Raw genomic sequence first — 18865 nt, forward strand, 5'->3', positions numbered from 1 at the left:
CACTCGCAGATGAGAGGTGCAGCTACAGCAGAGCCGCCCGCACCTCCAAGGCCGTGTGGCTGGGGCCAGATCCAGGACTTACAGACTGGTGGTGTCTCTGACAGGCAAATTAAGGAGAAGAGGATGAACTCACGTCCTGAGGAGTCCTCGCGTAGGGCGTGCATGCGTGTGGGTGAGGGTACATGATGTATGTGGGCGCCAAGGGGACAGGGATGAAGAAGGCGGCAGTAAATGTGACTCAGGAGTTGTGCACTTGGAATCTGGTAAGGTGGTGACAAAACCATCCCGCTCGGCCGGAGGTGGTGCCCACAGCTCCCGCCACCCAGGCCAGGCCAGCTCTGCGACGAGGCTCCTCATGTACGTGCACCCTGGGAAGCCTTGCTACCCCAACACTACTCTCGAGACAAAGCTGAAGATTTGACTTAAGAATAAACACAGAACCAGGGGTGCTGGGGGGGGCTCCAGTGGTTAAGTGCCTGACTTCGTTCAGCTCAGGTCACGATCTCACGGTTCGTGGGTTCGAGCCCCACGTCGGGCTCTGTGCCGACAGCTCGGGAGCCTGGAGCCTGTTTCGGAGTCTGTGTCTCCCTCTCTCTCTGCCCCTCCCCTGCTCATGCTTTGTCTCTCTCTCTCTCTCTCTCTCTGTCTCTCTCTCTCTTAAAAGTCAATGAACATTAAAAAGAAAAAAAAAAAAAAAGAAAGAAAGAAAAGAATGGGGTGCCGGGGTGGCTCAGTCGGTTAAGCATCTGGCTCTTGGTTTTGGTTCAGATCATGATCTCACAGTTCGTGAGTTCCAGCCCCACGTCAGGCTCTTTGCCGACAGCTCCAAGCCTGGAGCCTGCTTCGGATTGTGTCTCCCTCTCTCTCTGCCCCTCCCCTGCTCATGCTCTCTTTCTCAAAAATTGATGAACATAAAAAAAAAAAAAAAATCAAATCAATTCAAATCAAAGAATAAGAACAGAACCAGAGGCCTGGAAGCTGAGAACCAGAGTGTGGGGTGAGGATGCAGACCCCACACCTGCCCCCCAGAGGCCGGGGGCCTCGGACAGGCCCCTGGCTGCACTTCCTCACGACAGAACTCTTGCGGGTTACACTGCAGCAGGTGCGAGTGTCCCGGGGCCAACGTTCCAGGAACAAGACGCAAACCACCCCGGAGGCGTCCTGTACCACGGAACACACCGGGGGCCGTAATTCACCCTGTCCTCTGGACCTGGCGCCACGAGAAGAGATGGGCCGGGGAGTGTGCAGAGTCAGGCTCCAAGGGATCGGCGGGCCGAGCGCTCTCTGCACACCAAGTCTGCCAAGGCTGTGACCTCCGCTCTGGGCCGGGACTTGCGAGAGCCCAGCCGTGCCCACGGCCAGCCTCCGCTGCATCCGGAGGAAGCGTGTTCAAACGTGCGGGCGCAGAGGAGGCGCCACGAGGGCGAGGACCCAGCCTGACCCAGTAAACAATCACCTTCTCCCACTGATGCTTTTCTTCCAGCTGCATGAACATATCCAAAATGTAGGTCATGTGGGCCGGGCCGCTCAGCTCCAGGGTCTCCTCGCTCACGGGCACGTGCCCAGGCCACTCAGCGAGCAAGGACGCCAGCACGTGGCGGGCATACAGGACAGCCGTGGCCTCATTCACGCGGAAGAGGTACTCGCGGACGGCCCTCCTGCTCTTGCAGCCCAACTCCTTGTGCAGGAGGGCAGCACTCTTGCTCCGGCGCTGCTGGGCATAGCTCTGCTGCAGTTCGCCCTCCGTGCTGGAGATCAGCTTCTGGGTCACGGGGTTGGACTCGGCAGTGGCCTGGTCACAGCGTGCGGGCCGCGACTGCAAACCCAAGGACCACGGTTACGGCAGCCGGCCCCTCCCAACTGGCTGGGGTGCGGGGCCAGGGGCCGACCTTTCGTCTCCAAGGTGGAGGCAACGTACCAGACACGGTAAGATAATCATGTCTGTGTCCACGGCCTTGGCGCTCTGCTCGTCCAGTCTCAAACTCCTACTGGGCTGCCACCTCTGAGCCAGGGTCCGGATCCTTTCGTCCGTGGTGAGCTCATCCCCATCAAACCTGCGGAGAAGGGGCACGAGGATGGGCACAAAGGTACCGAAAGGGAAGAGTTCAGCCTGCAGTGGAACTTGTCGGGGACACTGACGGGAGGTGTCTTCCTGGGACTCTGCAATTACATCATCACACCCCCGAGTCTGCGACACCAGTTCACCGCACTCATTCACTCATGCACGCAGACGTGCACGTACACGCTTGCGGCAGAGAATGCAAGGCGTCCCTCAGGATCCACGCTCCCTGGAGCCTAGGAACAAAGTTCCCCAACGTTGTAGCAAGATACACAGCCCTCCAGCCGGCGACGTGGTGCCCAGCCCCTCCCGCAGCTAGATGCGGCGGTGCAGCCTGGCTCGCGCCCACGGGAGGCCAGCGAGGTAACGCGGGCCGCTTCCAGAGCCCACCCTCCAGCGGCCGGGGTGAGGACGCACTCCTCTCTCTCTGATTCCCCCTCCCCCCGGGCCGGAACAGAGGTGGCACGCACGGGTGAGCCATCTGGTGGCACAAGACCACTCCAAGGAGCAGAGCTGCCCACCCACCCTGGACAGTCCACGAGAGGAAAAACAAACTCTATCTTCCTTGACCCGGTATTTCTGGGTCTCTTAGTTCCAGCAGTGCCCTGCTTCGTTTCACAAAGGACTCGAGGCGATACGTAAGAAATACGTACGGGAAAATAGAAATACGGGATGAAAACGCAGAAGAAAGTTAGAACAGGAAGTCGAAACCAGGATATGAGGGACAGAGGGGGAGATTAGCTGCACACACATGTGGGAGTTGGGCCCAAGAACCGGCCCTGAACTTCCCGGCGAGAGAAAGGGAGCGTTATAAATTCTATGAGAATCCTTGGGGGAACGCCATGGAAATAATGTGCCGCGGTGAACAAGCAAACGACACTCTGGCTAGAAGGCCCTGCTTTGCGCTGTTGGCCCCAGGACGACGTAGGAAAGGAACCTTGGCGTCGGCGTCAACTGGCACCCCCGCGAGGGACACGACCGCCACTCAGATGACGCGGACGTGCGGCAGTCAGCTCTCACATCGCTCACGAAGAACCACGGGCCAGCTCCACGTCGTGGCCTCCCGGGAGTCTTTACCCACGTGTTGCTGGCAGGGTCCTCACCTCTTCTGAACCTCCAGGAAGAAAGAATCGGTCCTCTTCATCTGCAGCTCGTATATGGCCCGGAGAACGTGCAGAGGGGCATTGAGGGCGTCGTGCGCCATCTGCAGAGGAAGAGAGACCATTTAAAAGTGCTTCCGCACATCGCGGATCACCTGAACGCAAAAGGGAGAAAATAACTCTTTCTAGAGTTACCACAGGTTATAATTTCAGAATATTGTGTGGTCACTTAAAGCAAACAAAATTATAAACTCTAAACCATGGACCGTGGAACCTGCTATTATAAATTCAAAGGAAAACATAAAGTGTGGAAACGCCAAAAGAAATACCAGGCCCCCAAAGGCAGTGCTAACGGTTGAGAGCTGGCATCGCCACCGCATCACTGCCGGCTTCTCTCCAGCTGCCTCGTACCCCCGTCTGACCGCTGGCACCGGAAATCCAAGGCTATACTTCCTTTTGGTTTCCGAGAAAACTAAACTTGCTTTCCTGACCTCCAGCCCATACCCGTGTGCTCTTCCTGCGGCCACTGATCCGAGGAAGAGCGCCTCCCCAGGGACTGTGAGAGCGCGCGTCTCAGAAGCCACGGGGAGACACAATGGACGGGCCGCAGACCATGAGCACGACTGCACGTGTGCATTTCACGGGAGAGAAGATCTAAAGCTTTTAGACTCAAAAGGCTTGAGAACTACTGTGCTAAGGGCTTCTCCATCCTTCCGGACCGATTCTACACAATTCCCACCGAGTCTTCAGGAAGTGATCTCCCAGCACGTCAGACAGAGGCATTTTCGCACAGAGGCAAAAGCCAGGTACAAGCCAAAAGGAATCCATCCTGTGGAGCCCCTCCACCGTCCACACCACGGCCCCAGAACTCACCAAGAAACATATTCTGGTGGGCTCATCCAGGCTTTCCAGAGGATCTAGCTTCCTCTGCTCCTGCTCTCCAGGGCTGCTGACCACGCCTTCTGCGTCCTCCCCTTGATCCCCTCGCTCATCCGGTTCCAGGCCCGTGTGCTCGACCGAGGTGTGGATCTCCTTCTTGGAGGAGTACAGCATGATGGACAAAACCTGTGGGCAGAAAACCAGGCAGGGCGGTGGTGTGGGGGTTCGGTGGGTGGGAATGTCACACAGATCTTTAACCCTCAGAGGGTGGGAAACATCTGACTTCCTTAAAAGATGTACGGATTCACAAAAACAATGTGAAACGAGTAAAAAAAGAAAAACATGAAAACGTGTTCAGTTGTACCTGTAATCAAAGAAACGCTAGTAACTAAAACTACGAGGGACGGACCTTTGTGTCTATTAACTTTGCTGCTAACGATGCAGATTGGGATTTGGAACTCATTTTGCTGAATGGTAAAGAGCTATAAAAACGTCTACCGCCTTTAACCCAGCCAATAAGTCGCCTTAGGAATAACATAAAATGTGCAAGAAGTTACACTTACGTTATGGTCAATGAGGCTGGAACCTGCCTTCGTGTTTCACTTACAGCCATTAAACATGGAAAACTGTCTAGTGACCGAGGGAGTGGCCACTGCACGCACACCCTGCATTTGAGGCTGTACATGTAACACGGATGCAGAAGAAAACAACTAGGGAAACCAATCTGACAATAAATTTCATGTTAAAAAAATATATTAAAAAAAGAATTAAAAAAAAAGAAAACCACTAGAATAAGGACATACATAAATATTAACAGGAGCTGTGTGTGAGGTGAAATCTGAAAGTTTTTCTTCCTGGGGCGCCTGGGTGGCGCAGTCGGTTAAGCGTCCGACTTCAGCCAGGTCACGATCTCGCGGTCTGTGAGTTCGAGCCCCGCGTCAGGCTCTGGGCTGATGGCTCGGAGCCTGGAGCCTGTTTCCGATTCTGTGTCTCCCTCTCTCTCTGCCCCTCCCCCGTTCATGCTCTGTCTCTCTCTGTCCCAAAAATAAATAAAAACAAACAAACAAACAAAAAAACGTTGAAAGTTTTTCTTCCTTTCCTATAGTTCGAATATTCTGCAATGTGGTTCTATTATTTGAAGAATAAGAAAATTTTAGGGGCGCCTGGGTGGCTCAGTTGGTTAAGCCTCCGACTGCAGCTCAGGTCATGATCTCACAGTTCATAAGTTCGAGCCCCGCGTCGGGCTCTGTGCTGACGGCTCAGAGCCTGGAGCCTGCTTCCGATTGTGCGTCTCCCCCACTCTCTCTCCCTCAAAAATAAATAAACATTAAAAAATTTTTTTTTAATTTAAAATGTTTCCTCAGATTGAGAGCCCAGATGCTCTCCAGATTATCCCCATTACTATGCTTTGGCACATTTTCCTGCAACCGAAGCAAACCCTCTCGTGGGACCTGAGAGCTGTGTCCTCATGCTCAGGCCTATGTGATGGAGATGGGTGGCTGACCAGCTCCCACACAGCAGCAGCTCGTCTTGGACCTGAAGCAGTTGGTCCAGAAACTCCACAGAGAACCACAGTAATTCCACTAAGAAAAACCTAAGGCCTACAGGGAATAGTAATCAGAAGAAAATCATTGACTAAATCCTACATAAAATAAACATAACCAAGGACAAACTCAGAAACTGATTTTAGCTCAAAGGGGCTTTAAAGGGAAATAATGATCCAAGGAAACATTTTATCGCCATGATAAAGGGCCAACCGCATGTTTCCATAGAATACTTCTCCAGTGTTCTCTGAACAGACATCAAACTCGTCCTCCCTGACACGGAGGGCAGGTGTCACAGTCCCTGTTTCCAACAGGGACATAAATGGAAGATGTGGTCCAACCACAGTACAGAATGAGCACGCGCTGGGCTATCCCCGTCTTCACTCGCGGGTGGGCAGCCCGCACCTGCACCAGGTGGCGGTGGTGGCGGGAGGCACGCCCACCCCTTACCTCTAGATCCCGGAGGAGCCACGTTTTACTGAAACCAGTTCCTTTGCTGCACTTTTTCACCAGCAGCTTCAGCAAATCCGTCTGAAGGAAGGTCGCATGGGTCTCTTCGAAACCGTGAGCCTGCCACACAGAAGGGGTGACCTGCAGCTGGTGTGGAGAGGGGACCGCCTATCTCAGAGCCCACCGTGTCAGGAAGATTCCAGAATCGGCAGGAAGGATGAGACTCTGAACCTCAGCCCTAACCAGAGTCTGTCCGCTCTGTCCCCAGTGCGCCCTCCACAAGCACTTCTGAAGCCCAGGACACGCCGTGTGCCACGTCCCATGCTAAGGGCAGGGGCTTCACGGCCCTCTCCTGCGCTCTGCCTTCCCAAAGCTTCCCAGTGTCTTCAGACGAAAATCGAAGTCCCTACCCGTGGCAGTCAGGGCAGACGGGGCACTGTGGACTCTCTGCCTGTTTCTCTGGTCTCGCTTCCCTCTCGGGCACGACCCCGAAGGCCTGGAGGCACTGCTTCTGTTACGACCACACCTGTTCCTGGGACTGGCGTCTGCAGCTCCCCCTGCACACATCGCTCTGCCCAGACTCCCTCCCTACCACCTCGAATTTCGCCTCCGCAGAAAGGCTTGCTCTGACTCGTGGTACTTTTCCTGCAGGCTCCGTGTTGTCTGTCTCGCAGGCTGGGCTGTAAGCTCCACCTTTTCTCAAGTTCAGTGCTACATGGCTCTCAGTGCTCAACAATACTTGTGAAAACTGGGAATCAGAGACAGAAATGGTCTATGCCTTGGGGCACCTGGATGGCACAGTCGGTTAAGCGTCCAACTTCGGCTCAGGTCATGATCTCACAGTCTGTGAGTTTGAGCCCTGTGTCGGGCGGGCTCTGTGCTGACAGCTCTGATTCTGTGCTCGGATTCTGTGCAGCTCTGATTCTGTGCTGACAGCTCGGATTCTGTGTCTCCCACTCTCTGCCCCTCCCCAACTCACAATGTCTCTCTCTCTCTCTCTCTCTCTCTCTCAAAACTAAATAAACATTAAAAAAAAAAAAAAAAAAGAAATGGTCTTTGCCTTCAGGAAGTTTCTTCCTTCTTTCAGACCGTGACAAATGCCGTGGAGTCAACAAACATCATGCATGGCCTCCGTCCCTCCCTACAAGCACTCAGGGCGGGGTTGGAGCTGGAAGCCCCTCAGTGCTGGCTCCCTGGGCTGCTGGGTCCTTCTGTGGTCCCCTGGGCAATTCTGCCAAAGTCCAGGCACTCACAAACTTTTGAAATGAAACCCTTCTTTCACGGCTATTTCTGTGGGGAGGTAGGGTCCTAAAAACGCTCCTTCCCCCTGTCAGGCCCCTCAGGTGGCAGAACAGAAGAACCATGTTCCCTACAAGTCAAGGCTTCTCATCTGTACCCCTGTTACCACCCAGGGGTAATATCCTCACATGTCTCCCTCCTTCCACCCCAACCACCAAGCCTATCACTCAAAGTCCCGTAGGATGCTGGTCCTCTCCCCCCTCTTGTCCTTTGATGGGCCGGAGGAGCTGTGGTTCAGAGGGAAGAGAGAAACGGTTTGGTCTAGTTTCTTCCCATCTTCAAAGGTTATGTGCTCATTAGGCAAATACCTGGTTCTGGGAAACAGTACTGAAAAAATACAAAGAACCAACTACTGGGAAAAACCTGTTTTTCCCTTTGAGTTATCCTTTTGCAAGACCCCATACATTGCTAAAAATAATCAAGATCCTAGGTTAACCATCTATCGAAATCAGATGGCATTTCCTTGATGTAGATGCCCCGCAGATGTTAAATCACAGCCAGACTCATCAGCAAATGGGAGAAGCTCACCATTACCTTCAGTGTCTTATACAGTCCTTTGAGGGCCAGGGACAGGACCCAAGTTGCCTCCACTGCCTCAGGACAATGGCTCTCCATGCTGGTTTGCAGGAGGTGACTGGCGATAAAGGCAAAGTGCTGGGAGTACTGGCTCAGCTGGGCCTGACAGTCGTTGCATTCCTGTCCTTTCTGGACCAGCTGGTAGTCCTTCACTGGAGGGTGATGTCAGGCAGGAAGAGAAAAGGCACAAAAGTCTGGTCAGTGCTTCCTGCAGTGAGGTCTCTTCCCTAGGAACACACCTTTACTGAAGTAAGAGCAGCAGGCCCCAGAACATAATCTCCCTGGCTTCAATTTAGCCGTCATAATTAAGGCTGGCTTGCAGGTGAGCACAAAAATGGCACTGGGCCACCTATCCATCGAGCAACTGGGAGAGACAATTTACGTTCCTACTACTGTGCACACACAGGCTGTCTCCAAAAGTGTTACACGAACTTAATATAGTACACAGAAGGGACTTCCACTCCCAGACAAACTAAGACAGGCTGAATTTACTCTCCTATCTTAAACAACCAAAATGTAAAAAAAAAAAAAAAAAATCACAGACAATGGTTTGCAGACACGAGGCAACAAGCAGTAAAGGACTATGATCCCTGATAGAAGAGACATAAACCAGGGGAGTCTTCCAACAGCCTGGCTTTCTGGAGACAATTTACAGGCTGCAGAACAGACGCTGGAAATCCAAGCAGAGTCCCACAGTCTCAATGAACTGATGAGAAAGAGGTCAGAGTTCAGGAAAGTCAAGGTAGCCAGAATTTTGGGGGCAGAATATCATGAAGAAGAGAGAGGCACAGAGACAGAGAGGGTATGGGAGACCTGTCTAGAAAAGCCACAGAAGCTTCCTCGTGAGTCTCTGGAAGTATGATCTGCGTGAAGTCGAGAGCAAACTTCCTAGATAGGAAACCACCCAGTTCTATGAAAGAACTACCAAAAAGCTGTAGGATGAACAATTCTTGGAGCTCACACAGACCTGGGAATATTGTGTCTTCCCACCAGTGAGAGTGGAAGTATCCTAGCTGGGGGTGTGGGGGTGGGGTGGGAACAATTATTTCAAGACATAATGATTAAAATTTTTCTGAATTTGATGGAAACTGTAAATCCACAGATCAAGGAGCTCATTAAATCCCCAGGCGGAAGAAACAAAAAAAATCATGTCAAGGCACATTATAATCAAAATGCTAAAAACCAGTGATTAAGAGAAAAATCTTAAAAGCAGCCCTAGAGAAAAGATATTTGAAGAGTAACAAAGTATACCATAGATTTTGTGGCAAAAACTATGCAAGACAGAAGACGATGGATCAATAACTACAAAGTATTAAAAAAAAATTCTCAGCCTAGAAATTTTTATGCAGCAAAATTATCTCTCAAGGATAAAGTCAAAATAAATATTTCTTTGGCTTCGTAGGACAAACCAAAACAAAAATTCTGTAGCAGCAGACCTGACGTTCAAGAAATGTTGTTTTCAGGCCAAAGAAAAATGATACCAGATAGATACCCAAACCTACACAAAGGAATGAACAGCACCGGAGATGGTAAATGCGTATGTAAATAAATATAAAAGATATTATTTTCTCATTTTATTAACAACTTTTTTTAATGTTTATTTTTGAGAGAGAGAGAAAAAGAGAGAGCGAGAGAGAGAGACAGGGCACGAGTGAGGGAGGAGCAGAGAGAGGGGGGACAGAGATCCAAAGCAGGCTCAGTGCTGACAGCAGGGAGCTCAATGGGGGGCTCGAACTCATGAACCGATCTCATGAGATCATGACCTGAGCTCAAGTCAGATGCTTAACTGACTGAGCCACCCAGGTGCTGCAAGTAACCTACAGCAAACTCTGGAATAACCAGTGAAAAAATTAAGAGATAGTTAAAAGCCAATTCTGAAAATAAGATGGAGTCATTAAGAAACAAAAACAAAAACCCTCAATCCAAAATAAGGCAGAGAAGTGGGGGAAAAAAAAAAAGGAACAACAAATGAGACAAATATAAAACAATCAAGAAAATAGTAGATTTAAACTCAATCATCTTGATAACTACATTAAATGTAAATCATCTAAACATCCCAATTAAAAATCAGAGATTGTCAGAGTGTATTAAAAAGAAAATTCTACTACATGCTATCTACAAGAAACCCACTAAATGTAAAGACACAGGCAGGTTAAGTGTGAGAATGGGACATATACACCATGCAAATGTTTTGAATAAAACAAAAGCTAGAGAGGCTACATCAACATTAAAGTCAGTTTCTGAACAAGGAATATTACAGATGAAAAGGGGACATTTCATGGGGCACCTGGGTGGCTTAGCCAGTTAAATTCTAACTTTGGCTCCATGGCTCGTGGGTTCGAGCCCCACATCGGGCTCTATGCTGACAGCTCAGAGCCTGAAGCCTGCTTCAGATTCTGTGTCTCCCTCTCTCTCTGCCCCTCTCCTGCTCACGCTCTGTCTCTCTCCCCTTCAAAAATAAGATAAACATTAAAAAATTTTTCAAAAAAAGGGACATTTCGTACTGAATTGAGAAACAGACATATACACAATTACAGTTGGAGACCTTAACATTCCTCTCAGTAATCATTAGAACAGACAGAAATTCATTAAGAGCATGGAAAGCTTGAACAACATTATCAACTAACTTCACTTAAAAAAGACGTCTACACGGGCGCCTGGGTGGCGCAGTCGGTTAAGCGTCCGACTTCAGCCAGGTCACGATCTCGCGGTCCGGGAGTTCGAGCCCCGCGTCAAGCTCTGAGCTGATGGCTCGGAGCCTGGAGCCTGTTTCCGATTCTGTGTCTCCCTCTCTCTCTGCCCCTCCCCCATTCATGCTCTGTCTCGCTCTGTCCCAAAAATAAACAAATAAAAAAAAACGTTGAAAAAAAAAAAAAAAAAAAAAAAGACGTCTACAGAACAGCATAGGTTTCTCTTCAAGTGCACATGGAACCTGATTCAAAACAGATCAAATTCAGGACCGTAAAACAAGTTTCAATAATCTTAACAGGACTGAAATAATTCAAAGTATGTTCGCTGATGCCAGGAGAATTAAACTTGAAATCAGTACCAAAGATTTCTGGAATATCCCCCAAATATTTGTAAATTCAACAATAAGTTCTTAAACAATCCATAAATAAACACTCATAAGATAAATAGAAAATATTCTACTGTAATGGCCTGAATGAAAATAATATAAATTATATAAAAAATTATGGATGCAGCTAACGCTATACCTAGAGGAAAATTCATAGCATTTACAATGCTGCTACCAAAAAATAACAAAAATTTTTAATCAGTGATTTAGGCTTCCACCCTAAGAAATTAAAGAAAGAAAAAAAAATTTTGAGCAAGAAAAAAAAGTAGCAATTTAAACCCGAAGCAAGAGGTAGGAAATTAATGACAAAGACAAATCAATGAAGCAGAAAACAGAAAAATAACAACAAAAAAATCAACGAAACCAAAAGTTAGTCCTTTGCAAACATCAAATAACATCGATCAAGCTCTGACGAGACACTGTAGGAAACAAACAAGAGAAGACACAAGTTATCAAAATCAGGAGTGAGAGAAGTCAGCTGTGCCAGATGAAGGGCAATTAGAGACCTCAATTTATTCCCTAGATAAATGGAGAGGTATACAGTACTCATGGGTCATGTTAAGATGTCAGTTCTCCCTAAACGGATATGCAGATTCAGCGGTTATTTAAGAGAAACTAACAAGTTGAATCTAAAATTTATACAGAAAGGCAAAGGAACTACACTACCTGGAGCAATGCTGACAAAAGAATAACAAAGCCGGAGGACCTGATTTCGAGGCTTAGCATAAATCTACAATAGTCATGAGAATGCGGTATTCGAGTAAGGCCGGATACATAGATTAACGGAATAAGACAGAACCGATAAATGGACACACACACACACACACACACACACACACACAAGGGTGTCAACTAATCTCCAACAAAGGTGTCAGAATAATTCAATGGAAAGAAGTCTGTTAAACAAGTGGTCCTAAAACAACTGGATGTTGATATGCAAAAAAGAAAAACAAAGGAGAAAGAACGAGATCCTTGACCTTTACCTCACACCACACACAAAAGCACAGCCAGGGCCTGATGCTGAAGCTGAATGAGAAAGCATATTACTTCAGAAGCAGAACTGGGCACACAGTGGTTACAATACTCCAGAGTTCACAGGCTGTTTGGGTTCGGCAAACTAAGTCAAAGGTGATTCGTGATATACTTCCACTCTTCTACTGATGGAGCAAAATGGAAAGTGACCTGAATGTCAACATACTTATTCAAAGTTATTTCACACTCATTTAGACATATGACTCCACAATGTATTTAAATTACCCACTAGAAAAGCAAGAACATTGGCAAATGGAAAAATTATATGCTCAGAACCTAAATGTGTCCCACCAAAAGCACAGAGCCATATCTAGAAAAATAACAGCATGGCAAGGGCCTTCAAATTTACCCTAATTTGGGGCGCCTGGGTGGTTCAGTCAGTTAAGTGCCTGACTCGATTCTGGCTCAGGTCATGATCTCACAGTTTCGTGAGTTCGAGCCCCGTGTCAGCTCTGCACTCCAATCATGCAGAGCCTGCTTAGGATTCTCTCTCTCTGCTTCTCTCCTACTTGCATTCTCTCTGTCTCTCTCAAATAAAATAAACAGACTTAAAAATTTTTTTACCCTAACTCAACCACATCTCTTCAGAGATGAAGAAAAAGAAGCTCAGAGACTCACAACTTGTTTTTTAAAAAAACCATAGGCAAGGGTAAGAACCAAGGTATCTCTACGCATTTCAGAGTACACAGAGGTTGGACAACTTCCTTTCATTCTTAGAAAAAGCAATTACGCTTGGCACCTGTTTTCCTTTTCCGGGTTTTGACATCGACGACGACAGCCCTGTTCTTCTCAGTGAAGTGCTTCAGGATGATCACATCATGGGGCTCATTGGCATTATCCACATACACACAGCGAGTTCCCACACAGAGGACCTAGAGCAGGACAGAGACCAAGAGGCAACTCAGAAGGACACGGAGACAGGAACAGGCCCACAGCCCAACACCAGCCCCGCCCCCGCCTCCCTACTGGTGCCCCGGACGCCAGCAAGTCCTCAAGGATGGGCTCTCCTACACCAGCAAGTCCTCAAGGACGGGCTTCCTACGTCCAGGGCCCGGCACAGAAGTGGTTTACATGCTTGCTGGAGGAAGTCACGTTTCACAGTCCCCTTTGTCCCACCCAACTGCAAGCCGTGAGGATCAGAAAGATCAAGGTCAGTGCCCACCCGAGAGACAGCTACCCTGAGGTTCTGTGTAACTTCACCCATGAGTTACCTGCTAGTCAAAGCCAGCTACTGGCTAACAAATGAGTCAAATGCCTAACCTGTTAAAAATGCAGTAGAACAGACCATCCCATAATCTTGAAAACCCAGCAATCCTGTACATGCAAATCATACACCTGAAGGGAGGAAACTCCCCAAGACACATGCTGCAGAGACCCTGCCGTGCGGGCGGAGGGTGGGAAGACGTGGCCCAGCCTCCAAAGAGGCGTACCTGGGGGATGCCAACCAGCACAAGCAGGGTGAAGATGTTGGTGTGCTTCAGCTGGAACGGCAGCTGCTTGATGCAGTGGTCCGTGAAGGTGGCGATGACGTCACGCCACAGGGGGGCACCGCTGAGGGACCGCAGGATCTCCGCCATGGAGCAGGCCCAGTCCAAGCCCACCCGGCTGGAAGGCGAGAGCTCCGTTAGGTGGTGCAGGCTCTAAAGTCAACTCAGCAGAGCTCACGACACTCTGCGGCAGGTGCAGCCGCCTGCCCAAGAGCCACTCGCCCGTTAGTTTAAGCGACCCGAACGACCCCTCTGTTACCTACACGCTCAGCCTACGGCTACGTTTAAAAAAAAACTCTGTAAAAACAGTCACACGTCCAAGTGCACTTGTGCACTCACATTCACACACAGAAAAAAAAGCTCAGAAGGAAATATATTGAAACAGTACCAGGTGCATTAAGACGGTGCGGCTGGGGTGATTTTTTCTCCTTTTCTGTTTTCCAAATTTGGAATTGTGACTGTTACTTTTACAGTAAAAACTGACCTATTTGCTTCAACCTCCAAGCCCACACTTACTGCTGCCAGGGAAAAACCACCAGAATGTATACATCATCAGAAAGTTGAATCAGCAGACAGCGCCCCGACCACACAGCTGTTTTAATGTGGGTTTTAAGGACAATTTGAATGTCAGGTGACACTACTTCTAATCAAACTAATTTTATTCTCACAAGAGAGGCCTGGACAACAGCCCACGGGAGTGAATCGAGGGCCGGACCACGGACTTAAGGAAATGGACAGCAAGGTGGGACAGGGTGCGGGGGGCTACCTGTCCAGACACACGGCTCCCAGGCTGAAGAGCAGGTGGGTGGTCTTCCAGCCATCTGGCACGACGGAACCGTCCCCCGCTGCAAACAAGGTGTGCTTGGCGGAGAGGACCTTCACCACGGCAGCATCCACCTCTGCTGGTAAAAGGCGGGTGATTAACTGGCCGAGAAGACCCAGCGTGAGGTGGTAGGTTTCGTTCAGGTGGCCTGCGTTCGAGATGACAACCTGAAACATGAGTGGGAGGGCACGCTCCAGGTCTATCACGGGGACCGCGGGGTCCTGCCAAGAGAAGGAGAAACACCTACTCAACACGGAGCCCGTGTAACCTCATCAACTGCACACTGTACCCCTCACGTCCTAGGTACACCTGGCTAGCACACAGGGGCCGTGCGGTATCTTCCCTCAACAGCCACGCACAATCAGGCGAGAAAAGACATTCTCAGGTATCATCTTTTTTCTTTTTTTTTTTAAGTTTATTTATTTATTTTGAGAGAGGGAGAGCACGAGAGCACCAGTGGGGGAAGGGCAGAGAGAGAAGGGGACAGAAGATCCAAAGAGGGCTCTGTGCTGACAGCAGTTGACCCGACGCGTGGGGCTGCAACTCATGAACTGTGCGATCACGAGCCCAGCCAAAGTTGGACGCTTAACTGACTGAGCCACCAAATACCCCTTCAGGTATCCTCTTACGATCCCACTTCGAACTTATTATGCTACTCTCAGGGACACACAGATGACTGCTAGTAACAGGTGGTCTCTCCCACAAAACTACCACCCCTCTTCCAGAAAAGAAAGTACCACTGTCTCTCACCAACTTTAAGGGAGGTAACATGGCTGCTAGTAATCCCAAAATCCTCTTCTGGGAACACTCAGCAAACACCTGCTCCGGGCTGGGAGTAACTGCCTTTTCCTCGATGGGCTTCTGAGAGGACACGACTGAAGTGTCAGCATCTGAGTTGTAAAACATCAAACTTTCAGGTCTTGCCAGGTTCTGTGCACGTGCAAGCAGCAAGTAAGCTGCTGCACCGTCCCTGAGCCGAAAGAGAACGAAACTTGGACTTTGCTGAACACTCAAGGGGGCCCCCCCGACTGCCCTCCTAAAACACAGGGCACCCAGCCTCTGCAGTCGCCGTTCCCCTGACCCTGCTAGTCTGTGCTCATGCTAACTGGTTACCTTTCAACAAACCCAATCGCTGGTATTTATTATGTCTTCCCTTCTAGATTTTTACTGTCCTTCAGTGATGTGTCACAAGTACCTAGAAATGTTTCTCGAGCACAGCAGGTGCCCAGAGGACGCTTGATGGATGAATACTCTGTACGTGGACCGGGACGCTGGCACTTGTGCAGACCAAAGAGGGCCTGGGCCAATGAGGAGTGTCAGCCGGCTGCACCGTGAAGACGCCCATCAGCCCCTGCTGAGGGCTGGCCCCATGGACGGGGCAGGATGCCCGGTGCCCACTCCTGCCTCCATCACGGAGCAGGCCAGGGAGACACTCGCTGCCCACCCCCCCCCCCCCGCCCCCGGGCTGCCCCGACAAGGAGGCTCTGCAGCCCAGAGCACGCACCTCCATCTCTGGGCTCATCAATCTTCTGGGAACGCAGCTCCGACCCTGTTGCTGCCAGCCCCAGACAGTCAGCCGAGGCCCTCCTCAGTAGAGGACACAGCAACCCCTAGGGCTCTCCTCCACCCACGCCCGTCTGCCGGCGGGACGCTCCCCTCCAGTCGCCTGGCGGCTCCCACTCCGGGGCCTGATCTGCTACTGTCCCGCCTGCCCTCCAAGTCTCTCCCCACAGCAGGTCCTAGCACGGCTGACGTCCCTCGCAGCCTGACCTTTACAAGGCTTCCTGTGGATACGGTTGTTCCGGTTAGACACCGGTCGCCACCGCTCACACCTCTCTTCTGGACAGAGCCACGTCTCACTTCCAATTACAGTCACCGCACCGTGCTCGACACCCTCCCAGACTGCAAGCACCGTGGCAGGGACCCGCGTGTCTGTCTGACTTGGTCCCTGTCGCATCCCCACAGTCTAGCACAGGGCTTGGCACACGGAAGGCCCTCCGTAATTAGGGAATAACAAAGGAGGAAAGCAGGCAAAGTGTTAGCAGTACCATCCAATACAAAATGAGAAACCGTGCGCCCTTGGTTGCTAGCCAGTTTGAAACCATGTGCAACAAACAGCCGAGGGATGGGTCTGTGTGCATTTCAGATAAAAGATATCAAGGTCATGATCGAAGAATCTTCACCTGGAAGCCCTGCAGGTGAGTCCGAAACTTGAGTCTGGCGTGCGGGATCCTTCACTAAAGATGCACTTTCGTCCTCCTTACTCCTCTGCTTGCAGTCGAAAGGTCTGACCTTGTGACCATCTCTCTTTCCCTGAAAACAAAACGCAAAAGAATGAAGGTTTCTTATAATAGAAGTTTACTCATTTGGGGTGCCTGGGCGGCTCAGATGGTTGAGTGTCCGTCCGACTCTTGATTTCAGCTCAGGTCATGATCTCACAGTTGTGGTACTGATCCCCGTGTTGGGCTCTGTGCTGTGTGTGCAGCCTGCTTGGGATCCTCTCTCTCTGTGTCTCCCTCTGCCCCTCCCCTGCTTCAAAAAAATTTTTTTAAGTTTGCTCATTAATGTTGTAATACGATTCAATTTTTAAAATCACTAGCCAGTCTTTATGGACTGAAATACTTTTGAATTCCTTAATAAAATGTGCCTCATTTCTGACGATAAATCTGTGCTCTAATTAAGACAGCCATCACTGCAACCCATCCCCCAAAGTCTCCCAAATGCCCTTGCATCAGAGCCCACAGTTCCATTAGCAATGGCCATAGTACAAACCTCGAGTACATTCTACTTAGCTTTTTTTGTAAGTTTATTTCTATGTATTTTGAGAGAGAGAGAGAGCAAGTGTGTGTGGGGGGGGTGGTGGTCAGAGAGGGAAGAAGGCCGAATCCCAGACTCCACGCCATCAGCAGAATCTGACTCAGGCCTCAATCTCACGAACCGTGAGATCATGACCTGAGCTGAAGTCAAGAGTCGGATGCTTAACCATCCGAGCCACTCAGGTGCCCCCATCCTACTTAGCTTTTAGAAGCCACTTACAGAAAGTCCTTCTCTGGGGAAAAAGAAAAAAAGAAAGTGTCCTTCTAGAACACTGAGCTTACATTTCTGAGATTTTTATTTTGGCAAGGAGCCTTGTTAAGGGGGCTCTTGCTGGAGCCGCGAGGCTTTCCTGGGCTCAAGAGTCAGGCAGTGAGCTGCCTAGATCGGTAGGATGACAGCCCTCGACCGGTGTTTCCTTAGGCCTTTTCCCCTGGGCCAGGGAAAGCCTCTAAGAAGAGCCTGAAACACCTTTCTGCAACAAAAATTAAGGAAGTGCTCAAAGAAAAAGACACATCAGAAGGATAGAGAGGCCAGCAGGAAGGCGCTTCCACGGGCCAAACATGGGACAATCTGAGCATCAAGACGTGTAATGAAAAGTAATATATTTCATACATTTTATTTTATTTAAAATTTTTTTAATGTTTATTATTTCAGAGAGAGATAAAGAAAGAGAGAGAGAGAGAGAGAGAGACAGAGACAGAGAGCAAGCAGGGAAGGGGTAGAGAGAGACAGAGGGAGACACAGACTCCGAAGCAGGCTCCAGGCTCCGAGCTGTCAGCCCAGAGCCCGACGCGGGGCTCGAACCCACAGACTGTGGGATCATGACGTGAGCCGAAGTCGGACGCCCAACCGACGGAGCCACCCGGGCGCCCCTGCTTTGAACTTTTTGAGGAGCCTCCGTATTGCGCTCCAGAGCGGCTCCACCAGCTTGCACTCCCAACAAATAGTCTCCATGTCACCACAGCAGCACTGAGGTGTAGTGACTACTGTGTGGGAGTAGAGCCCGTCGCGCCCGGCCCGTATTCGCGCCCTTACCTGCAGGGTGGCATTGTGGGTGAGCACCGTTGTGTGCCTGCGTCTCACAGACAGAAACCGAAGCACGGCGACGCTGAGTAACGCACACCAGCCGCACAGTAGTAAGTGTGCAGGCTGCGGCTGGAAACCCATTCGGCTTGGGTCGGCTGCCCAACCGACTGAGCCACCCAGGCGCCCCTAGATTTTATTTTTAAGTAAGCTCTACACCCAACGTGGGGCTTGAATATACAACCCTGAGATCAATGATCACACGCTCTACGGACTGAGCTGGCTAGGTTCCCCCAAAATAACAGCGTTTAATCCACTGAATAAAAAAAATTCATCTAGGCCATTCTGATGCAAATAAAGGAACAGGAGGATACACAGGGAGCAGAGAGCTCAAGGCAGCCTGTCCTGAGATGCCAGGAGCTCACAGGAAGACATAACTGCCCCAGGCTCAGGGTGGAGGCTATCCCTGCTGACAACGTCCTCTCTGCCCCACCACCATCTGTGGGTGGTTGACATGCCGTCCAGAGTTTTGTGGTCAGAACGTCAGCACGTCAGAGACTGGTCGGAAGCTTGTGTCGCCTGTCTTGTGCTGGCTCCCTGGCTGAGTGAAGCTGACAAAACTCTCAAGTTTTCACCAGCCATCTTTACTTTCGTCTTCCTCTAAAGGACAATGGGATCACGGTGAGCCACAACCATCAAA

General features: G+C 50.1%; 1 protein-coding gene across 4 annotated transcripts in view; it reads right to left on the minus strand.

The window, feature by feature from the left end:
- Positions 1–18865, minus strand: part of ZZEF1 (zinc finger ZZ-type and EF-hand domain containing 1) — a 104859-nt gene that overhangs the window by 12078 nt on the left and 73916 nt on the right. For all 4 annotated transcript variants that reach the window (XM_086685617.1, XM_086685616.1, XM_025920364.2 and 1 more), the window contains exons 38-48: positions 16509–16638; positions 15076–15215; positions 14269–14546; positions 13446–13620; positions 12755–12887; positions 7866–8059; positions 6033–6152; positions 4033–4224; positions 3163–3263; positions 1919–2054; positions 1457–1816 (exon numbers count right to left, since the gene is read on the minus strand). In XM_086685617.1, coding sequence (XP_086541743.1) covers positions 1457–1816; positions 1919–2054; positions 3163–3263; positions 4033–4224; positions 6033–6152; positions 7866–8059; positions 12755–12887; positions 13446–13620; positions 14269–14546; positions 15076–15215; positions 16509–16638 — 1959 coding nt within the window. The remainder of the gene's footprint in view (positions 1–1456; positions 1817–1918; positions 2055–3162; positions 3264–4032; positions 4225–6032; positions 6153–7865; positions 8060–12754; positions 12888–13445; positions 13621–14268; positions 14547–15075; positions 15216–16508; positions 16639–18865) is intronic.

The sequence above is a fragment of the Puma concolor genome, chromosome E1 (assembly GCF_028749965.1).
Source record: "Puma concolor isolate L17-30 chromosome E1, mPumCon1.1.hap2, whole genome shotgun sequence".
NCBI lineage: Eukaryota > Metazoa > Chordata > Mammalia > Carnivora > Felidae > Puma > Puma concolor.